Below are 20818 nucleotides of genomic sequence, written 5' to 3'. Positions count from 1 at the left end.
ATGGCCTTTGAGGTGCGAAATACTAAGCTCGGATTTTAAATGCTGGCACTGCAGCTGTCTATGTAATAGAAGAAAAACTAAGTGGACATGCCGAGTTCATAGAAATTGCTGTGAAAATGGGAATATTGCTGTGAACTGAGAAATTGAAATAATTGGGAGTCAAATTAACAGAAGTCTGCTGTAGTCATGTGACATTCAGAGTAAAGGAGAATATGTATTTTCCAAGTACCAGTGCAGTTAAGCACATGCATGTAATGTGAAGATGTGGTTACATAACACTCGGAGAGTTTCAAGCTACTTGGAATGTAGGGTATTTTGCTTTGAAAGCTTGTTTTATTAGAGCATGGTTTTATTTATTTACATTGCTGTTTTCCTAAGTAAAAATAGTGGAAGTTTAATTTTGAGGACTGTTTGCAGTTTCTTTCATGCAAAAATGAAATTACAGAAAATGAAGTAACAAAGGAAATGCTGAGCCACAGCTGTTGAGCCACAGATGTTGAGTTGCAAGTGGCATCGAATGCACGACTGCTTACAATTACCACTGTCAAATTAACACAAAAATGTACATTTCGCAGTACCTTTCTAAGCAAAGAAGGTCTCCTGCATACACATGGAAAGTTTCAAGCAGAAATGTTGCATTGTTTGCTTATAGCAAGAATTCCAGAATTTAATGCGCTGCTGCTCAAAGGCACATTTTAAAGACCTTGACATCAGTTTCCAAATTTCTTAGAGTGCCCTCAATAAAAACATACAACCTCAAAATGTGTCCCTTACATTCCTCCCAATGCACCCTTAATGATATACTTGCTAGTTTGTAATAAGAAAAAAATTATTTTCAAAGCAATTGTAGACAAGAGCCCCAATAAGTACAATTTTGATAGTTTCCTATGGTGCCCTCAAAGCAATTGCAGCTCTGAAGTTTCTCCAGCGTGCTTTTCCTATGACATGCTTTATGCCTACCAAGTTTCTTCTTGATATGACCAAGTGTTCTGAAACAACACACTGTTGAGAGCTCCAATGTGCAATATCGGAATTTTAGTAATTTTCCTTAATGTGGCTAACTGCCACACATATACCCAACTTTGCCTACACATCACTCATGACATACAAATTTCACTGTGCTAGCTAGTCCCAATGGTTCTCTCAATACAGTTTTGTCAAAATTTGGAGGGCACATATGGAAGGGACATTCTCTACCACATCTTACATTGCAATAACAGCTACTCTGTAAAAGTTTTAAATTCTGTAAGCAACCAAGTAAATTCATGTCAGCCTCTTCTCCTATTTCAATTTTTTTGTAGCTCTTCAACTCAGCGATGTTACGGACATGTTACTCATGCTTGACCATCTTCTACTAGTGAGTATGTATTTTCAGCCCCGGTACATTGGAGAAATAAGCACCAGTACCAGCTGCAACTAGCATATGATGAGATTAGCCCTACATGTCAGTGGCCACAAAGAAGTGCACCAAGAAAAGCATGTGACCTTATAAAATTATATATGAACTGTTTTATATTTTTATTTCCATGTAATAAACCTTTCACAACTATTTGATTGGCTATGTGCAGAGCTTCACTTAAGGACTGTGTTCTCTGTACCCTTAATTGCATGTTTACGTTGGGGAGCAGGCACATGGTTTTTCCTCACCACTTTTTGAAAGCAGGTGAGTACATTAGGAACAATACTTGTTTTGAATCCATAGGAGTCATGATGCTGACCTACCCAGCTGCACTGACAGTGCTGCCCATGCTTGGCCAGAGCACCCTGGACCAGAACCCTTGCTCGCCATAATTGAGTAGGGCAAGGATGTTGCACCACTGCACACTCAGGGTAGGGTAAGAGTAAGCCAGCGACAAGAAGTGTTGGTTGATTTCCTCAATGCCGCACACCTCCGTACCCGCACTGGACTCAGCATGCACAGCCTGCATCGCAGCTGTGGCTACACGGCAGAAACTCCCTGTGCGAGTACATGAAGCAGAAAGAGGAATGAGCAGTGAATACCCTTCTAGATATTTTCCAATTGGACTGTATAAATAATGCTTCCCATCTCTTTCCTTCCAATATTTTATCTGGCACAGCAGGGAAAAGTAGCCATGTTTAGGCAGCAGAGAGACGAGAACAATTTTAAGAACGTCTGTTTACGGTTATGCTCAGGTAGATGCCAACATTAATTTTCCAGGAACATATTCAAAACTGCATTAACATACTACTTCCACATCGTACTGCCTATACAATGGGTGGATGGAGATGCCTTGTTTGCATGCGAAGGCCATTTGTCCCTCTTGACTTTCAAAAACATAGCTGGCATGCTGGTATTAATTTTCTGTACAAGCCACATTTGTCCTTATTCATCTCAAGTTGCACATGAGGGCACACGACACTGGGACAAGCCCTGACTGATCTTTTTATGACCTCTCTCTCGAGAGAGCTCTGGAGTAAGTGAATGAAGCTTGCCGCAGCTTACACACTGCTTAGCTTGGGTGGGTTCATGCTTCTATGGCCTGTCTCCAGTGCGTGAGGTGTGCTAGTCAATCATACAAAGCTCACACAGCAGTTACTACCCGCTGGGGCGAGGACCACCTAATGAGGGAAGAGAAAGGTTGCTGGAAGACCAATCACAGTCTGTTCCAATGGCATGCACTTGTGCATGTGACAGAGGGCCAGGAAGGAAGGATGCAGCCTTGTGCATGAGATTACCTCTAGCAAGCCCATGTTAGTTGCTGTGGTGGTTTCCAGGGACCAAGCTCAGCAAACAAGTGTCAGAATGTGTGAACAGCAAATGAGAGTACAAGAAGTCATCTTCATTTTTACAACAGTAATGGGAATGCCTTTTTATTTGAAATCATAATTAACTGCCACAGCAAAGTTGCCTTGTAATATAATGTCAGCAGCACTCGTGCAAGACTTCCTTTTAAGCACCCAAATAATAATAAAATAAAAAAAAATTAACAGAGAGAAATCTAACATAGTACTTGTATGCAAAAGTTCAGTAATTCAAGCCGAATAAAAAGAGAGCATTCACTTAGCATACGATCAAAAGGCAAGGGCAAGACCTTGCATGCAAATCGACAGTACTATCTTACACACACACGCACACATGCCCCCCCCCCCCCCCCCCCCACAGAGAGAGAGAGAGAGAGAGAGAGAGAGAGAGAGAGAGAAAGTACTAAAAAGGACACTACGCTGGAAGAGCAAGGCTTGTTATATCCTTTTAATTTATTTCAATGTCTAAAATTTCAACAGCTGTGCCATCCTTCCTGCTTCTTTCCCTCTCTGCAAGTTCTTTAACTAGCGCGAGCTTCCAGCTAACCTGCCCTTTCTGCCTTGTAAGGCATTACTCCGTTGGAAATTTAATACAAGCCAATCAAATATTTGCTATGGTGCATAACCTTTCTTTAAAATGGAGTAATGCCGCAACCATAAAACCTGAATTCACATTGCTTACAAGAATGCAGTCCATTTTCCATAGACTTGGTTACATACTGCAAATGCTACAATACTAATTGCTCAAGTACATGAGTTAAGTCTTTTGCACAACAGATTATCTAGCATGAGTTATGAAGAAGTTCTTACCTGACTGGAACATGTGCGTAAGGTAAAGCAACAGACTGGACATCTGTTGAAAGGGGAAAACTGTGTCCGTGCCTGTGGGTGGAGACTGAAGCAGAATTTTGCAAAGATGCTTGCCATAGACATTGACAACTTGAATCAGGTACCTAGAATAAACGGGAAGCAAATTTAGAAATAATACAAGCAACTCTCTATTCTTTTCAACGCCACATTTAACTGGTAAAGTACCACCAGTAACGTAAATTGCTAGACCAATGAAGTCAAGGGTAAGCCTAAATTCATCTTGCTAGAAATTATCATTATGCAGGTCATGAACGCAGGCACCAATTGTAATCTGAAGGATTTTTTCGCTTACATATGACAGTCAGGTTCACAGCTTGTTCACAATGATGATCAGCCTGGTTTGTTAACCTCTAGCGCACAAGTGAAAAATGCTTTAATCTTTTAACAGCTGTCATTGGTCAAGATCTGATTTTATTTCTGCAACAATGCAAACCAATATTTTACTAGGGCACTGTAACTAACCTCCAACTAAACCGATGATATTTGTGTGAATTTAAAGGGCCCCTCCCCAGGACACATAGCAAATTTGGTTATACACTGGAAGTTGTTATGTGCAGTCTAGGGAGCGTTCTACCACAATAATTTTTCAAAATGGTTTAAATAATAGCTGAGATAGAAATATTTCAGTGCCGTGAACCTATGATTTCAGGAGGCGAGCGTCACCATCAACATAAGACTCTTTCCACTTGCCCGCGTCTAGCCTTCGCAAGCAAAATTCCTTCCTTGCATTCTAAGAACTATACCAGAGCTGGAAGATCGCGTGACACATATGTCATGAGCCCCACCTTTTTTTTTTTCACATGCTTTTTTTGCAGCGCGATGCACTTCTGCTGACAGTCTCTCGTGCGAGCTGTTGCATTTGTCTCATTTTAACAGCACACAATCTTGCACGCTATGCACGAGAGCACCTGACTAGTGGTATAAGTCAGTGCTACATGAACACTGAGGCAGACGTAAGCAGATCAGAGAGCATGATCACGCACTGGAACGTGGTAGAAAATGACATAGTTTCGCTCTCTGTGCGCGCGACTGCACAACATGGGAATAAGCAGATGAAACGGAAGTTTCTGTCTTGCTACGGTACGAAGGAAAACAAAGACATGCAGACATTTGATTTGTAGGTTTTCTTATTTCTCTAAAGTTTAGTTCGTTTATTGAAGCAAGAGATCAAACAAATAGCGTATTTACTCGATTGTAACGTGCCTTCGATTGTAACAAGCACCCTTCTTCCGTGAAAAAATAAAATAAAACCCTCGATTGTAACGCGCACCCGTTTGCCGTGACATAAAAAAAAAAGTATTTTACAGTACCACACAACTCATTCTTTCATACAGAAATACAATTTTCTCTCATTTGGAAAAACGAAGATTTTCTCCTAACACACTATAGTTGCGATTAATAAAAAATGTAGCAGTTTCGCCGGAAAGGCGAAGCATTGATTGTGATAGCAAATTAGTAGGCAGCTATACGAAAAGTAAGGATAGTAGTTTTATCAGTTGCATAAACTTTTAAACATTCGCTTCCTAACTAAATTAACAAGCATGGTGTCACGCATGCACAAGCAAACATGAACATGTCTCACTCAATGACCGCGGAAACTTTTTATGAGAATGCTGGAGTGAGAAGGTGCGGTAGCAGAAGCGAGCGAATTGACCTTTGTGGGGCTTCTCGCTTCAACGTGAACTAAGCGACGAGAACACAGCGCAGTGCGCCTAGATGCGTAGACTGTCTCCATATTGCAGATCGCTTTCAAGATAGGGGCCACGCAGCCGTGCTTATGCAGCAGCCATAGGAGTAGAACGCCTCTCCTGTTTGCACCAGTCCCGCACATAAGTTTCGGAAACTCCAAACGCCCGTGATGCGGCCCGATTTCCGCCCGTCTCCGCACACATGTTCACTTTACTTTTAATTGCAGCATCGTCATGAACGCTTGGCGTGTATTCGCAGTAGGCATTTCCATGATGATAGAGCAAACGCAGAAAATGGGAAGATGCACGGTGCACTAACCTAAGCATACGTACTACAGCACATGGAGGAAGCTACGGCAGCTAGGCTTAAAGCGGGTATAAGGCGGCCATTTTGAAATGCCGATGGCGACATGGTAACATAGATTTAGGGTTGTACTCGATTATAACGCGCATGCGATTTTTGGACCCATTTTATCAGGAAATAAGTTTGTTAGATGCGAGTAAATATGGTAAAGGCAGTTGCCTTAAAAAACTTTCAAAGTCCCGTGCCACTACAAGTGATGTCAGAGCACTGACATGTACGTAGGCACACTTGTGCTATATATGTTGACTTTCCAGCTTGGAGCAGGCATCTAATACTTAGTAGACACCATTGTTAGCGTGCATTGTATGCACTGTGCTTGTGAGCTCAAAATGGCCAAACCTGGGGCCGTATTCTGTAACGGTTCACTTTGAAACCGGTTCGCTCTTATGAACGCCATTGGTCAGCACTTCATTGTCATCATCCCTTGTGGGCATGACAACAAATTTTGTTATCGCCACACAGGTTGTCAATCATCTGGAAAGGAACCAGTCATCTGCTAGGAGAGGAACCATGGAGAAGTGGTTCGCTTGAGGGTTGCATGCGGTCGCGAGCATATCGAGGGTTGCTAGGGCAACCGTGGCTGTCTGCTAGTCTCGCGCTGGCCGGCGCGATGAGAGGGGCGCCAATAGTCGCTTCTTTGGTTGTGTTGCTGGAGAGCGTTGGCCAAAGACAACGGCACAATGAGAGGTAACGGCGTGACGCATTCGACATGAGCGAAGGAGAGTTCCAAAGACATTTTAGGCGCCCCAGTAACAGAATGCGATGGATTTGCGATGAGCTAGAATATCACGGACCACAAGGTTTAGTAGCGTTCACATTGCAACGTAAATGTTCTGCGCGCTATGTGTTTTTTTTTTTTTTTTGCTACGGGTTGTTTTCAGCAGTGCGTCTCGAATGTAGAAGCTATTGGGTTGTTGCTACCGTCAGTCAGTCGCATCATTACTGCCATTGCTAGGGCCATTACGGTTGAGGGAAAAGAAAAAGGGGTGCAAGATTTCTCTCCACGCTGCAGGAGAAAGCTGCAGTCAAGAACGCTTCCTTGACCGCGGCAAGATTCTTGAAGTTGTGGTATGTGTGAACGGAACTCTCATTGCAATCATGCACCTTAAGAAGCTCAGCCACGGCTAAACGAAATCCTATTAGAGCCACGACCTACACGCAAAGAACTACGTTGATTGCTTAATGTATGGCGCACCACCTAGCGACAAAAAATGAATAAAACAACGCAGATAACATTAAACCACTAGCTGTCCGCGTCGGAAGCTCAGTTATTACTGGAAATTAAATGTGCAAGTGTCGTATACAAACAAATATTTTTTTTACCAAGCTAACAACACACTTCAATTACTATATCGTCCCCAAAGTACAAACAAAAATGATGATGTGACCTTACGGCAGAACGCCGCTCGTTCATTGGTCTCCCTCGCGCCGCCACGTTCCACTCTTTCTCCGAGTGACGTCACCTTGATGTAATAGCCAGACTGAACCGGCTCCAAAGCGAACTTTTACAGAATACAGCCCCTGGTGAGGGGCCCTTTAAGGGGTGTCATGGGTTCCGGGAATAACATTTTTGTTGTTTTATCTAGACAACTGAAAATTTCAGCAAACATTCAAGCTTGTGTGCTGACTGCAAATGTGCAATTAGCTTTTTGCTACGTCAATCCTACAGAAAGTTAAAAAAAATTTAGTAATAAATTTGGGAGGCGAGTTGCAAAAATTGTATTGCAGCCTGAGAGCTAAAATTAAGCCGGTATGTTTTTGAATGTTTAAAGAGTGTAAATTGGCATTTTAATGTTTGAATCTACATTTTAGACGAAGTTACGAAATTCTTAAACTGCAACATTGCATGTGTGAATTGTTGTTGGTGATTTCAACAAGGTTTAAAAATGTAACATGTCCTAAAATACTATATCACAGGGGTTCTGCACTTTAAGACTCTCTAGCATTCAGTTAAAAAAAAAAAGAAAAAATGAGGAGAATTGAATGAGTAGGAGAGAGACAGTGTTGCTCCCAAAATTTGCGACTTGGAAAAAAAATATATATTTTTTAGAAAGATGCAAAAAACTAAGAGTGCAAAAATATAAATTTCGAACTATAGAACCAGGCAAATTTCTGCTGAAGCAGCACTGAAGGATCCTTTTTGACAAGAAAGCAAGCTGGAAATGTGCTTTTTCCAATGAGACCAGAATGGCCTAGCTATGATAAGTGGTTTTGGAATTGTGAACGACAAAAAACGGGTCATTTTCATGCAGTGCTTTCATGGCAAAACTTAGTATTTAGAAATATGAATACGTTTTTCTCATTTTTTCCCCCCCTTTAATGACAGGTCATTTTGTGCCAGCTTTTGCCAGCAGATACGCCATAATATATAGATTTAAAAAAAAATGAAGAATATACTTATTTATTTATTTGTTTGTCTCCAAGACCCATGTCCCCCCTTAATGGCAAGAACTTCACTTACAAGCGAAAATGTTTTAGCTGTTTTACTGCTTTGTGTATATTACGTGAGATGTATGCGAGATGTAGAACAAATTGTTCTGTGACATAACTTGGCATAATACAGCATTCTAGCCGAGAACGAGGCTCAAGAAGAGCATAAGAATTATGTTTACCATCAATACAACAAACATGCTGACAATCATTGCTCTCACATCCAGCTTGTACCTAATATCACTTGAATTTTCCAACAGCAACATACAGTAATATCAATATAGTAGTTGCGAGTGAAGCAGTTGTGTTGGCTTATATGGAATTCAACTGATTTCTGTTGCACTACAACGGTCAAATTTCTTTGAATTTGAGTAACTTTCAGTTAGCAATAGAATGAGAAAATAGACTACTGATACTCTGATTGTAACTTTAGAATTCAGGGAAGCTCTTTTTACAAAAGCATGTACTGCTTGCTCTTCATCTTTAACAAAAACATTTTCCATACACCTGTCAAAGGCATTAAGAGGGCATGCCAGAATACCAACTAGCAACATTGGTACGAAGGAGACAGTGCAAATGCATGCCCACACAGTACATGGGGGACTACGCAGAGAGATAAGGGGAGAGGTTATCCGCATGTCACTAATATAGAACCTCCTTGTGAACCCACTGTGAGTAGTAACATAGCTGCCCCAACAATAATATGCCAAACCAAATGTTTTCTCAACTTCTCCATGGCCACAGCAATAAACTTTGAACCTTAAAAAATACTTCCCTGGCCTTGAGATTAATGCCAACACTCTGCCTGACAGAGGAGCAGAGATGGAAATAGAATGAGTAAAGATGTTTGGCTGGCACATGCATACAAATTCCCTTCAAGATGTGCTTGCTACAGCACTCTTATCTTGTAACTAAACTACAGACTGCTAAGAAGCTACTTTGCCCTCACTTCTTCAGCTGCTGTGAGTAGCCAGCTAACTAAACTTGTGGCTAGGGTAATGAAAATGTTCAAAACTTTCAAATGGCAAATTGAATAATGCCCTATTTTATTTGGTCTTTGAATCGAATAGTCACTATTCATAAATATTACAAATATTTTTAATTCTGGGGTTTTACGTGCCAAAACCACGATTTGATTATGAGGAATGCCGTAGTGGAGGACTCCGGATTAATTTTGACCACTAGGGGATCTTTAACGGGCCTTCAATGAACAGGATACAAGTATTTTTGCATTCACTGCCACTGAAATGTGGCCACCGCGGCCAGGATTTGATCCCGCAACCTTGTGCTTAGCATTGCAATACCATAGCTGCTAAGCCACTGCAGCTGATATTAACAATATTTTTCTAATAACTTTTGAATAGTTCAAGTTGCCAACTGTGCAATAAATTCCATCCTGGCAGCCATGGTATACATAAAACATGGGAAGATATGTAGGAAAGCATGGAATATGTCACTCAGGGAGCCAGGCTTTCCTGGCTAAACCACTATCATTCACACTCAACGATGAGTCCTGTGTATACAAATAAACTGCTTGCTTGCTCCTTATGCTCCATCTTAGCTTTTAATAAACAAAGCTTCATAACATGCAATGTAATGACAGAAACTTGCTCCCGTTGTGAATATACTAGGTAGGATGTGAAGATTGATGGTGAGAACGGCTGTTCCTCATTTGAAAACTATTTGAAAAGTATTCAATTCGATTTGCTTCTGACACTCTTCGAATCGTATCCTATTTGGTCTCGAAAATTACTATTTGCACACTACCTACTTGTGGCTATCCGCTATACAAAAAAGGTCCACCCACCTTGCTACAGCCTTTTCCATGTTGTCACCTAAAGAGTCAATGTCTAGTGGGTCAAAGAGAGCCTCAGGTGCCAGGGCATGAGGGACTCGCAAGGGCAGCAGAAGGTCAGCCAGCCGGGAGAGTACCACCTCCTCCTTCGTGTAGGCCAGCAGTACACGCAGGCTCATCAGCACTAGACACATCCAACGCTCAGCCCGAAAGCCAGCCTGAGACTCGGCACCCACCTGTGTCAAAGCATTTCCATACCACAAAAGCTCGCCAGGAGCCCAGCTACACACTCAATGCAATTCTGTGTTTGCCTTAGACACAATCATACATGTCTGTAGAGGCTGCTTCCCTAAGTATCAAGCACTAAACATTTTTAACATTGGTGTGCAAGTGTTTGTGTGTGTGTGTTTGCAGTGCCAGGGCTGTGTGATTGTTGTTTTGAGTTTACAAATACAAATTAAGTGCTTCTGTATAACGATGAAAAACATTTGGTTAGAGAAATTGCACATCATTTTCTGCAAACATATGGTTATGACCAAATACTACACGATTTTACTACAACTGGTGCTCGGCTTCCTTAGGAAAAATGGCCATCTATGAATACAGCCCATTAGAGTTATAGAGCAGAAAAAAAAAAAAAGAAAAGAAAAGAAAGCACCTCAATTCCATCCTGTAAAAGCAGATGTACAGTGAAGTTGTTGCCGATGTCCGGCAAGCCCAACCGACGTTACATGACGTTACACAGTGTTAGGTATGGCCTGACGCCATGGGCCATACGCCATCCCCTCCCCCTCCTCAACGTGGACGAGCACCGTGGGTGAGACGTCATCCCCTTCCCTTCTCATGGTCGTGGCATCGGGTGTGCTTACCTCGTCCCCTCTCAACGTGGACGGGCACCGTGGGTGCGACGTCATCCCCTTCCCTTCTCAACGTGGACGGGCACCGTGGGGGCTACGTCATCCCCTTCCCGTTTCATGGTCGTGGCTTCGGGTGTGCTTGCCTCGTCCCCTCACTCTACCCCCTGCGCCGGAGCCCACAAGCGCCGGAGAGGTCATTCACTCTTCCGCTCCTCTCAGATTCGTCGAAAAGAGGATCGACTTCTCCTTCCCGTGCCTGGTATTGCAGGAGGAGGGGCCTTCTCTCTCTGCCTGTCACGTGTCATCGACGCAAGCAAGATCCCGCCCACACGATTGTAGGAGCGCCTATTTAAGGAGCTCCGAAATGTACTTGTGAGAGATACTTCATGCCATGTACTTCATACTTGTTACTTCATTCTCTTCTTATTTTCTTTCAACTACCATGGAATAAAACAGTGCAAGTTTCGCACTAGCAAAACGTCGTCTCGCCTTTGCTCGGTCGCCATCGTCTACCGGAGGCCTGCAGCTCGCCGACAATGCCACGCTACCCAATAAGGAATGTCGGTAGAGCTTCGTGAGACAGGTCGCTTGCAGTGGGATCGCCTTCAAATGCAACAAGCTGGTTGCTAACGGAGGGATCGCCCAGAGGGGCACAACAAACCAGTGGCAAGCGGTAGGATCACCCTGAGGCGCAACAACAGGCACCACCACCACATGTGATGTATGTCACACGCGCATGCATGTGTGCGGAAGCGCAGCATGCATGCTCATTCTTCTAGGCCCTAAATGAATAAAATACCTAAAAGTAAGCTGCATCAGAAAAATGCGCACAGTACGACTTACACACAAGCTGCAGACATGATAGCTTCGGACTGTTAGTTGAATATACAAGAAAACATAAATCTGTTACGTGGAAACTGAAAGACAAAAAACTTCTTCAGATGCCGTTTCAGCTGCTGTTTGAGGCCTGTCTGAGTGGCTGCGGGTACCGTTAGTACAGCACACATCCTCATTCTAGTAGGGTGCATTATTGAACTAATTGAATTTCTCAAAAGGTGTCAGAAAATTCATAAAGTGCGACTTACACACAACCTACAGGCATGATAGCATCAGATTGTGATTCAAATAAACAAGAAAACATTATTTCGTTACGCAGAAACTCAAACACAAAGCCGTCCAGCTGCCATTTCTTTTTGTGTGAGCACCGTGCACGCGCAAAGGAAAAATACCGACTAACTATAGACTAACAGCTTTGCTGTAAAAACTGTTATGGAGCTATTTGTTTCGTAACAGAAACATTATTTGCAACAGTGCCGATGCATTGCAAAAGTAATTCCTTATTACATCATACACTTTTTCACAAATTTTACTGTCAGCACTGAAGGCTCAAGGTTGACAGTTGTATTTGCAATGGTAGTGCTAAAACGGACATGTTTATGTGAAAACAAAAATAAATCAGCATACATTGGAGAGCTTAAGATTAGGGGACAAAAGCCGCACCCCAACACTGGGGGCACAAACTCCATTAAGGGCTCTTTGCACTATTCTGTGCCCACTTTGGGTTCTTTTGTATGCCCGGCAGGTAGTGTCCCCCAATGCTTGGGTGCAGCTTGTGTCCCCTAATCTAAAACGCTCTATTGTGCTGCTGCATGAGGTGGTTCAGATGTGCACAGCACATTGCCAAGTGCAGAAAACAGTGCGTGCTGTCCAATCTTTAAATGCCCACCATTAAAAAACAGGAATTCAACAACAAATTTGCTTTAATCTAGGATTATTCGTAATCCATAAATGTTAAATATACTCAAGTTCATCAAGCAGCAAAAATCAGGTGAAAATTAAATTTAACAGCAAATGCTTCTTGCAAACAAATTTTTATTAGAAAGGTTGAAGAGATGCAATAGCATACATAAGTGCAATAGGCAGAAATTAAACATATGTGGACACAGCGAAGCGCATATAAATATAATTGTTGCAAAGTGGCACAAATAGCATGGTTGAATTGCCACTGACATAAATCTTTACCAGACACTTTTGATGAGTGCCGTTACGTCTACCTTTAGTGAGAACCACTTTCTATTCAAGAATTGCCTTTTCAAGTTATATATACATACTAGGGGTGTGCGAATACTCAAATATCACCAAATCTAATCAAATAGTGAAGCTTCAAACAATTTGATTCGCGAATCAAATATCTACCATTCGATTTTTTAATGTATTTGCTGTAGAGATCCCCGCAGTGCCGCAATTTGTGCAGTGGAGCCCCTTGTGCTCGATGCCACCCAAGTGAGTGTTTTGCTTCGTTTTCAGCGCAAAAGGAGAGCTCAATGTGCCATGGATGGGCTGCCCCAGCTGACACGGTAGTGAACTTTGTCTCTTTGAGCGCTCCCTGAAGTTGGCCCGATGCAGGGATCGTACCCCCCCCCCCCCCCCCCCCCCGCCGCAATTCTCAGAATGGCGCTGTGTTAGCTGGATACTACTCTGTCAGTTCAAGGTTTGTGTGGGTTGATGGAACCAATCGAAATGATAACACGACACGTCCAGAGGGAATGGCAAGAAAAGCAGTGCATATTTCGTAAAGTGCGAAAGCGTGTATGAAGATGAGCTGATTAGCCGTTGATAGGCACGTAGGTCATGTTGAATGCGCGGCGACGAACTTCAAGCTGCTTCAACAGCCGTCAATCTAACTTGCATGCCTAATCTCGGGACCGATCACTGATGAGCCACCCGCACGAACATATTACCGGCAAGCATTTCGTGACAGCTCGTGGTCAGTTACCACATCGGCCAGCGGTGAATTTTTGTCATGACCACTGTATAGGCCATTACAGTATACCTATAGACCTTTTCATTGGGTGAGGAGGATAGGGCACGCGGCGGGCCTTTCCTCCTCTCTGGCTTGGACGATCCAGCATGGCGCTGCTTGAAAGTATTGCTGTCGCGCGCTGTGGAACGATTTCGGAATGTTTTAGATCATACTTTGTGAAATTTATGCCATGTCCGTTCATATAAGGTCGTCAGGGAAGCCTTTCGGTGCATCGGTAACTACCGTAGGCAGAAAAATGTTTTGGGGGCGCAAAAATGTGACGCGCATAATCAGCTGTGGTGTACGCGCATTATCAGTCGCGTTGTGCATACACTTTGTGTACTATTTTGCTTATATCGGTTTTAATTCAACAAAGAAAACCGGTGTCTCTTTATTACCAGCATTAAATGGTAAATCAGCTCACTGTCTGATCGCTTGGCGTAGGGAGTAAAACCTAAAACATAAGAGTGCATGCTCGTGCACAGCCAACCTAAGGCAACCACGAAACATCTAAGTGGCAGGCGCTATCAAATATTTGTGATAAACCAGCATCATTCTCCCGCATTTCAAGTCTAGTAGGCTTGAAATTACTATATGTCTACGCTGGTCTTCCTGCATGAGGCCGATGGCGCTGCTCAACACAGCGATCACTGCGGTTGGTGAACCAGCACGATACATAAATAAGCTGTGTGCTTCGGCATTGCCTTTTCGGCCGTATACAGCCATATTATATGAGAGGGATCGCATAAAAAGAATGCAATAGCTATTTTTGAGGACAAAATTTCCGTAATACGTGTGAGTGCATCGTAGAGAACGGAACAAACACAACCGAAAAAAAAAAGAAATTCGGTTATCATCCTCTTTCTTGAAAAAAGCAAGAGAAAACGGGCTAACACCGCAATATGACCTCACATAGTCATGCCGCACAATGTTTATTATTATAACCGCTGATATATATAACGATATAGCCGCTGATGTTGTATGCTTGGACCATGCGCTACATAGAACAAAGATATCTGTAATCTAGCACCTACCACTGCTTAGGATGCTCGCGCAGTTCGTAAACGGTCGCTTTCCTGGACAAGCTTAATTCAGACTGTAAGGTATGCTGCTATTACTAGCCAAAACTATTTTATTCATGGGTGGAAACCTCATCCATTGAACCAAGTAGTCACGCAACGTAACCTGCAGCAAACAGTTTGAACGCTTGTCAAAGTATAACAGCACAGCTCCTAACGTAGCAGAACGGTACCCACGCTGTTATGATTGTCGCGTATGTTTCATTTCTCCTAAACTGCAGCTTAGAACTAGAGGATAATACTGCAATAAGGTTACATTAGTGGATGGAACATTCAGAAATACACAGTTGATTTCCGAGGCTGATTGTAGGCTCAAATATATGTGTGCACACATCGCGCTGCGTGCTCCGTCTGCCTCAATGCCAGCAGAAAGTCCGGCCATACCGACTTCAACCATTTCAGTACATCTCACAGAACCGTTTAGTGCATAGAAGATGCACGTCATGCTAAACAGACCGCGCGAACGCGAAGACAAATACCAGAAACTATCGGCGAACGTATACCTGCCATGCAAAACGGAGCGCTCGCCCAAGCCAGCATGCCAACTGCCCACAGATGGCACCACTGCAGAGCAATATGATGGCGCACATGAAAAAACGTCGTATACAGTACGACATATACAGTATAGGACACTGTATAAGCCATTAGGCCTAATCGGCATTGCTTCATCGGGCACCGGTGACTAAAGTTGGGGTTTGGTGCCAAGTTGATGCGATCTATTCGCAGCAGTTGTGCAACACTGAGAAGCTGACAAACCGCCTTGCAAATGAAAGCAAGTGCTTGAGATTGCAATAAAGTTCTTCATGGCTGCATCTTTTAAACACGCCATACAGTGGCCTCTCGTTCTCTATGCCATTTGTAGATCCACATCGGCCTTTTTTTGCAACCTGTCACAAGACTAGCTTTCGATCTACACAGCGGTTGCGAACATGTGATGGCCAGTTGCATGCATCTGTGAGGATGGCGGATAAAAAGGGGGGGTGGGGGTAATAGCGAGTATTGCGCAAACTTGCTGTGACCCTCCAATTTTCAGAATCTTTTACAGGTGGCAAATCACACCGAACCTGACAATGAAACAGCGTGGATAGCGCTGGCTACATGCGGAGCGGTGATCGAGCAATGTGATGTGCAGTCCTTTCGTCTGTCGCACAGATTGGCCTTACAATAACCCACCTTCCGTAGAGTTAGGATAGCCTTTCTGTATTTAGGAGAAAAACTGGAAAGCAGAACTTTCTATGCAACCAATAAAAAGATTGCCACAAAACACAGGTCCACTATTAAAGTGCGAACCTCACTGGTATTCAGTACAAGAGAATGTACATTAATTCATTAGTTTCAGAGGGAAAAAAGCACTTGATTCTATTCGAACAGAAGTTCTATTGATAAAAAAATGTTTTCCAGATCTTCATGTAGAAGAACTGAGCTGTAATCAATGCTGGCAAACTAATTTGGTATTCCCTTTAATAAGAGTAGATCGTACTGTATATCTAAGTTACTGATAGCTTGCTTCATTCTTGTGTTGTGCTAGGAGGCACCCAAGCATGTGCAGCACCATATTTTCTTTCCCAAAATTTGTAAGCATTAAATTTTGCAAAAAATGTTAATATTTTATGATATTCGGCTTTTTTTTTTTCTTTTTTCAATTCAATGTTCAGTTTGAAATTACTATTCAGTATTCGCACACCTATAATACATACATATTTACAATGCTATATGAATTTTTACAGCTTAAAGCTACACTTTGTCACAAACTCTGTACAACCACTAATTTGGCATCCTCTAAATGCTGGTGGATATACTAACTCACTTTAGCTATGCCACTGAAAAAAATATATATATTAAAGCAAAAACAGAAAGAAATTTGTTGACAATGGATGAATGCTACTCACTGGATCTGTGGGGCAAACAAAGAGAGCTTTGAGCAAAATGTCAACGGGCCGGAATACACTTGGTGACACAGCATCAAACAGCCTCTGCAAGACACTGAGTGAATGCCTGGTATCTAAGTGGACCTGAAAATGACAAACAGTTATGGCATACAGGTTACAAAAGCATATGGCACCAATTCCTTTTTTTCTCTCTTTTTTGGCACAAGCATTGCTGATACTCCGGCTGTCTGTGCACAGCACTGTGCTTATCCAGAGGATCTGAATATGCAAGCCACAGTAAAATCCATTTCAGATGAGCTTGGATAAGAACACTGTAACTTGTTGGAGACCATTCTTTAATTTTGACCATTTCGATATTAGACCATGTGCACTTCTGGGGCCCTATAAGGTAAAACTATTCCAATATGTTTTTATTCCAATCTCCTGACGTCAAATTTGCGTAACCGCCGACGCAAGCTTCGGGCGGTCACCCGCAGGGTTGTCTGAACAGACCAATCAAACGCTCTCCTCATTCATAAGAGGTTACTTTTGTTTGCTTGAAAAATGAATACCATTGTCTACACTGAGCGGCTTGTTTTATCTAATTGGCTGACAAGAGGCGAGGAGCATGCTCGAGTGGAGAGGGATTCGATGGGGCCGAGCCACTGCACTGAAAATCGATAACTGGATGAAGAGGGTAGTGCCGGCGCCAGCGATTGGTCCGCTTTCCCTTACTTAGCTTGCGGTGGCTGGTCAAAAATCGCGGCGGCATGCAACGGAAGCTTAAGAACTACGCTAAAAAAGATCCTCAGCAATGAAAAGTTGGCAGAACGAATCAGAAATAACTGTTTTTCTTTTGTTCGCTCAAACCATGCATAATCTGTGTGTGTACGTCACATCAGATGGGGAGCTATCGCGGTTTTCGTGACGTCACATGACAGAGAGGTGAAGTGGGGGTGGTAAAAAAAAAAATGTTTGACCAATCGTGGAGGGCTGATTGCAGAATTGGAATAGAAATGTTTGGAATAGTTTTACGTTATAGCGCCCCTGTTATACTGAATAAGTGATATCTAATAATACAAAATAGATTTTAATGGTTCCTTCATTCTCATTTTAAAGGAAGTGCATTGCAAAGAACTGTACTAATTTTCAATTAATTATACAAGACAAAAAACAAGTAAGTATTTCCCACATTTACCAGCAGGTCAGCGATGTTTTTTGTGAGTGTGTTCAAACAATTCTGACTTGTTTTTATGTTTAAGAAGCAGTAATCGGTTGCTTATTTATTAGAAAATTAGCACAGTTCTTTACACTAAAGCACTACATCACTACATTTAAAGCTACATCACTGGATGTACGTAGTGTAATATATAAAACTGCTACATGACTAGACTGCCAAAAACACTAAATGTCAGACTATGTACAAGCAAAAATTACAGGTTGTCATGTAGGCTTCCGCTGCAAAAAACAAAAACAAAGCTTGTATTACCCACTTTGTTTCTGCATTACTTGCAAAACTTTTTTTTTGTCTCATTTCTGATAATTTACAATACACCGTTTACTAGACAGAGAACAGTAACAAGACTTTAATCGTCAGTTGTTGCAAAATATTTAGTTACTTTGTAATATTGGGATATACCAAATACAGGGTGTGTCTACCAAGTTGACATTTTCAAATTCCCCGAGTGTTGCAGGTTTTCCCTGAGTGAGACAGAACTTTATTTTATGTCAAAGACAGGCTGACACCACGCCGCCCTATGTTGTCACTCTCAAGTAAGCATTTTAAAAAACAAGGAAACAACTTAATCCAGTTTGAATAGTAAGGAGTAGTGTTTACCTTATTCAATATAGAAGGTAAGGGATAACAAAATGCACAACAAATAAAATAGCTTCGAAAAAGAAAAATGATAAAGCCCATTGTAAATCGAGTCAAAGATTTTCAGATACGATAAAAAGAGATGTATATAGAAGCAAATATTTCCGAAATGAGCTATTTCTATCAAGTGATAGCAAGATCATTAGTATTAGGGCCGAACTTTGTCACAAGTGAGATTTCCTCAGCAGTTGGAAAGTCAACCTAAACTGTCCTCACATACTCTTAGCCCACGCACAATGCCTCCGTATTGTGTTTTACTGCTTTCATGAGTTTATTTTGGTTTGGATGAGGGTCACCTGCATCTTTGTGTAACCCAACACTTTGCTTTTTGAGCTCAAGCTCCTTCAAAGAAAAGGCAGCACAGTCCCTTTCGCCATCATTTCTCAATGCAATGGTCATTTCAGTTAGTGTCCTCGTTCCGCCGCGCGTTCACCCCACGGACCATTTGAAGCATCCTCTTGGTCACTTGTACAGTCAACGTCTGATTTTTCATACTCCCTAGGGGCCATGAAAACATCCGAAAAATAAAATTGGGCAGTCCAAAAAAATAAATGCATGTCTTTTATTGCCCTTAAGGGCTCAAATCCTCACAGGCCCGTCCGAAAATGCTCTGAAAGCCTGCCAGTACACTTCTTAGGCATATCAGTGCTTGTACTGTGACAGCAGATCGTGGGTGCACATGTGTATAATTAAGGAATACATACTGTGTCCTGTGACAATTGATCCTTCTCACGCTTGTTAAGCTTCACCGCAATACTTCACGTACGCTTCACCGTGTAACACTGCTGTGCCGAGGCGAAGCTGCTTTTGGAAACCGGCCCTATGCGACGGGCCATGCTTTCTAAGCTTCGAAGCCAATCACAAGGATTACAGAGGCGGAGTCGGTGCCATCACTTACAGTGGGGAATTCTTTCAATGAAAAACACAGCACCGAATGGCAAGAAACTTAATAGCGAACGTTGAAGCAGCTAAGCCCAGCGTTGCCACAGTGGTGACTACGGCTGCCAGCGGATCTGCGTGCGACAGCACTGGTTCGAGAAGGCGAGATAATCAAAACGGTGGTGTTGGCTTTGATTAATGCCACTTCGGACCAGCAGTCGCGGCAAAAAGTCCAGAAAATCGGACAGCGAAGGGTTCTTGCGTCTGGAATTACAGACGTTCTTATACACTGACTCTATGAGGCATGTGGTGCTGCTGCGAAGCCGTTCACATAATTTGGACATTTCAAAAAATTCGGGCGTTTGGAAAATCAGTCGTTCACTGTACACTGGCAACTCCTCCAGCTGACGACACAGCATCAAAGACAATACATTACGATTCCTCTCTTTTACTTGAGCCAGCAGTAGAGCGACTTTCGTTCCCTTTAAATAAAATGACAGCTGATTTTTCCTGACTGAAGCACAAATTCCCTCAGTGTTCCCTGTGTTTTTCCAGACTATTCAAAATCCCTGATAATTCCCGGTTTTCCCAGTTGGTAGGCACCCTAAAAATAGTTCCTTTTCGAATACGAATAGTGTGGAATATTCCATTCGCAATCTAAACTTCGAATGTTTTCCCACCCCTGCTATTTACAGAATTACTTGGGTTCGGGGCTAAATCAAATCATTCAAATTTTTAGGTAGAAAGAGACTTTTGCGCATGTTCAGGAAACAAAAGGGCGCAGCACCTGTGTGCGCGACATCAGTGGTAAGATGACGTCAATGAGCTGCCTAGAAAACTTCTTCCACCTGTCCTCTCCTTCCTGGTAGCTGTGGTGAACCACTGCCAAGAGGAGCTCCAATACCTACAGGGACCAGCAGTCAGAAAATCAGAAAAATCAGAAAGATGAATAAAATGTAGAAGATCCATCTTACTCCTCTTCTTTTTTAAACACAAAGTTCTGTGAAAGGTAAGGTGTTGCAAACAACTGAATTTTATGTCTCCAAGGCTATTTACAACTTTCAGATCAAAACATGCACAATGAATTTATTTTTAAGGACTCAGAAAATCGATCTGAGTCATCAAGCATATATATATATATATATATATATATATATATATATATACCTTAGTTTTGCAAGAAACTTCGTAGTTTTCTCGAAAAAAAAATTGTATGTCACAAGAGGTGGAGAATGTCGTTTTTGCCACTTCGCAAAGTTGCAAGTTTGGAGCCTCACTGCATGCACAATAAATTTTTTCCACACATAAGTATTTTTTCATTACCTCTTCGCAACTTGTACTATATGAACAAATAAAAAAACATTTTCTTACTGCGTCAATCTTCTAAATAAAAAATCGCAAACTTCGCTTCCGTAGCTATGCGGTGCAAAAAAGGCATTTCTCAGGGCAGCCTCATGGCAAGATGCGTAAAGATCTCCACACTGAATCTTTTTCTAAGTATTTTCCAGCTACTTTTACTCACTTTAGGCAAGCTTTGTAGCTCTAC

The 20818-nt window shown here is 42.3% G+C and overlaps 1 protein-coding gene across 2 annotated transcripts in view; it reads right to left on the bottom strand.

The window, feature by feature from the left end:
* htt (huntingtin) overlaps positions 1-20818 on the bottom strand; it is a 165590-nt gene that overhangs the window by 55293 nt on the left and 89479 nt on the right. For both annotated transcript variants that reach the window (XM_055061449.2, XM_055061450.2), the window contains 5 exons: positions 20060-20176; positions 16539-16661; positions 9923-10146; positions 3574-3716; positions 1723-1957 (listed from right to left, as the gene is read on the bottom strand). In XM_055061449.2, the coding sequence (XP_054917424.1) occupies positions 1723-1957; positions 3574-3716; positions 9923-10146; positions 16539-16661; positions 20060-20176 (842 nt within the window). The remainder of the gene's footprint in view (positions 1-1722; positions 1958-3573; positions 3717-9922; positions 10147-16538; positions 16662-20059; positions 20177-20818) is intronic.

This window comes from Dermacentor andersoni, chromosome 1, assembly GCF_023375885.2.
Source record: "Dermacentor andersoni chromosome 1, qqDerAnde1_hic_scaffold, whole genome shotgun sequence".
Taxonomy (NCBI): domain Eukaryota; kingdom Metazoa; phylum Arthropoda; class Arachnida; order Ixodida; family Ixodidae; genus Dermacentor; species Dermacentor andersoni.
The sequence above is the reverse complement of the archived record's forward strand: the minus strand, read 5'-3'. Positions and strand labels throughout refer to the sequence as shown.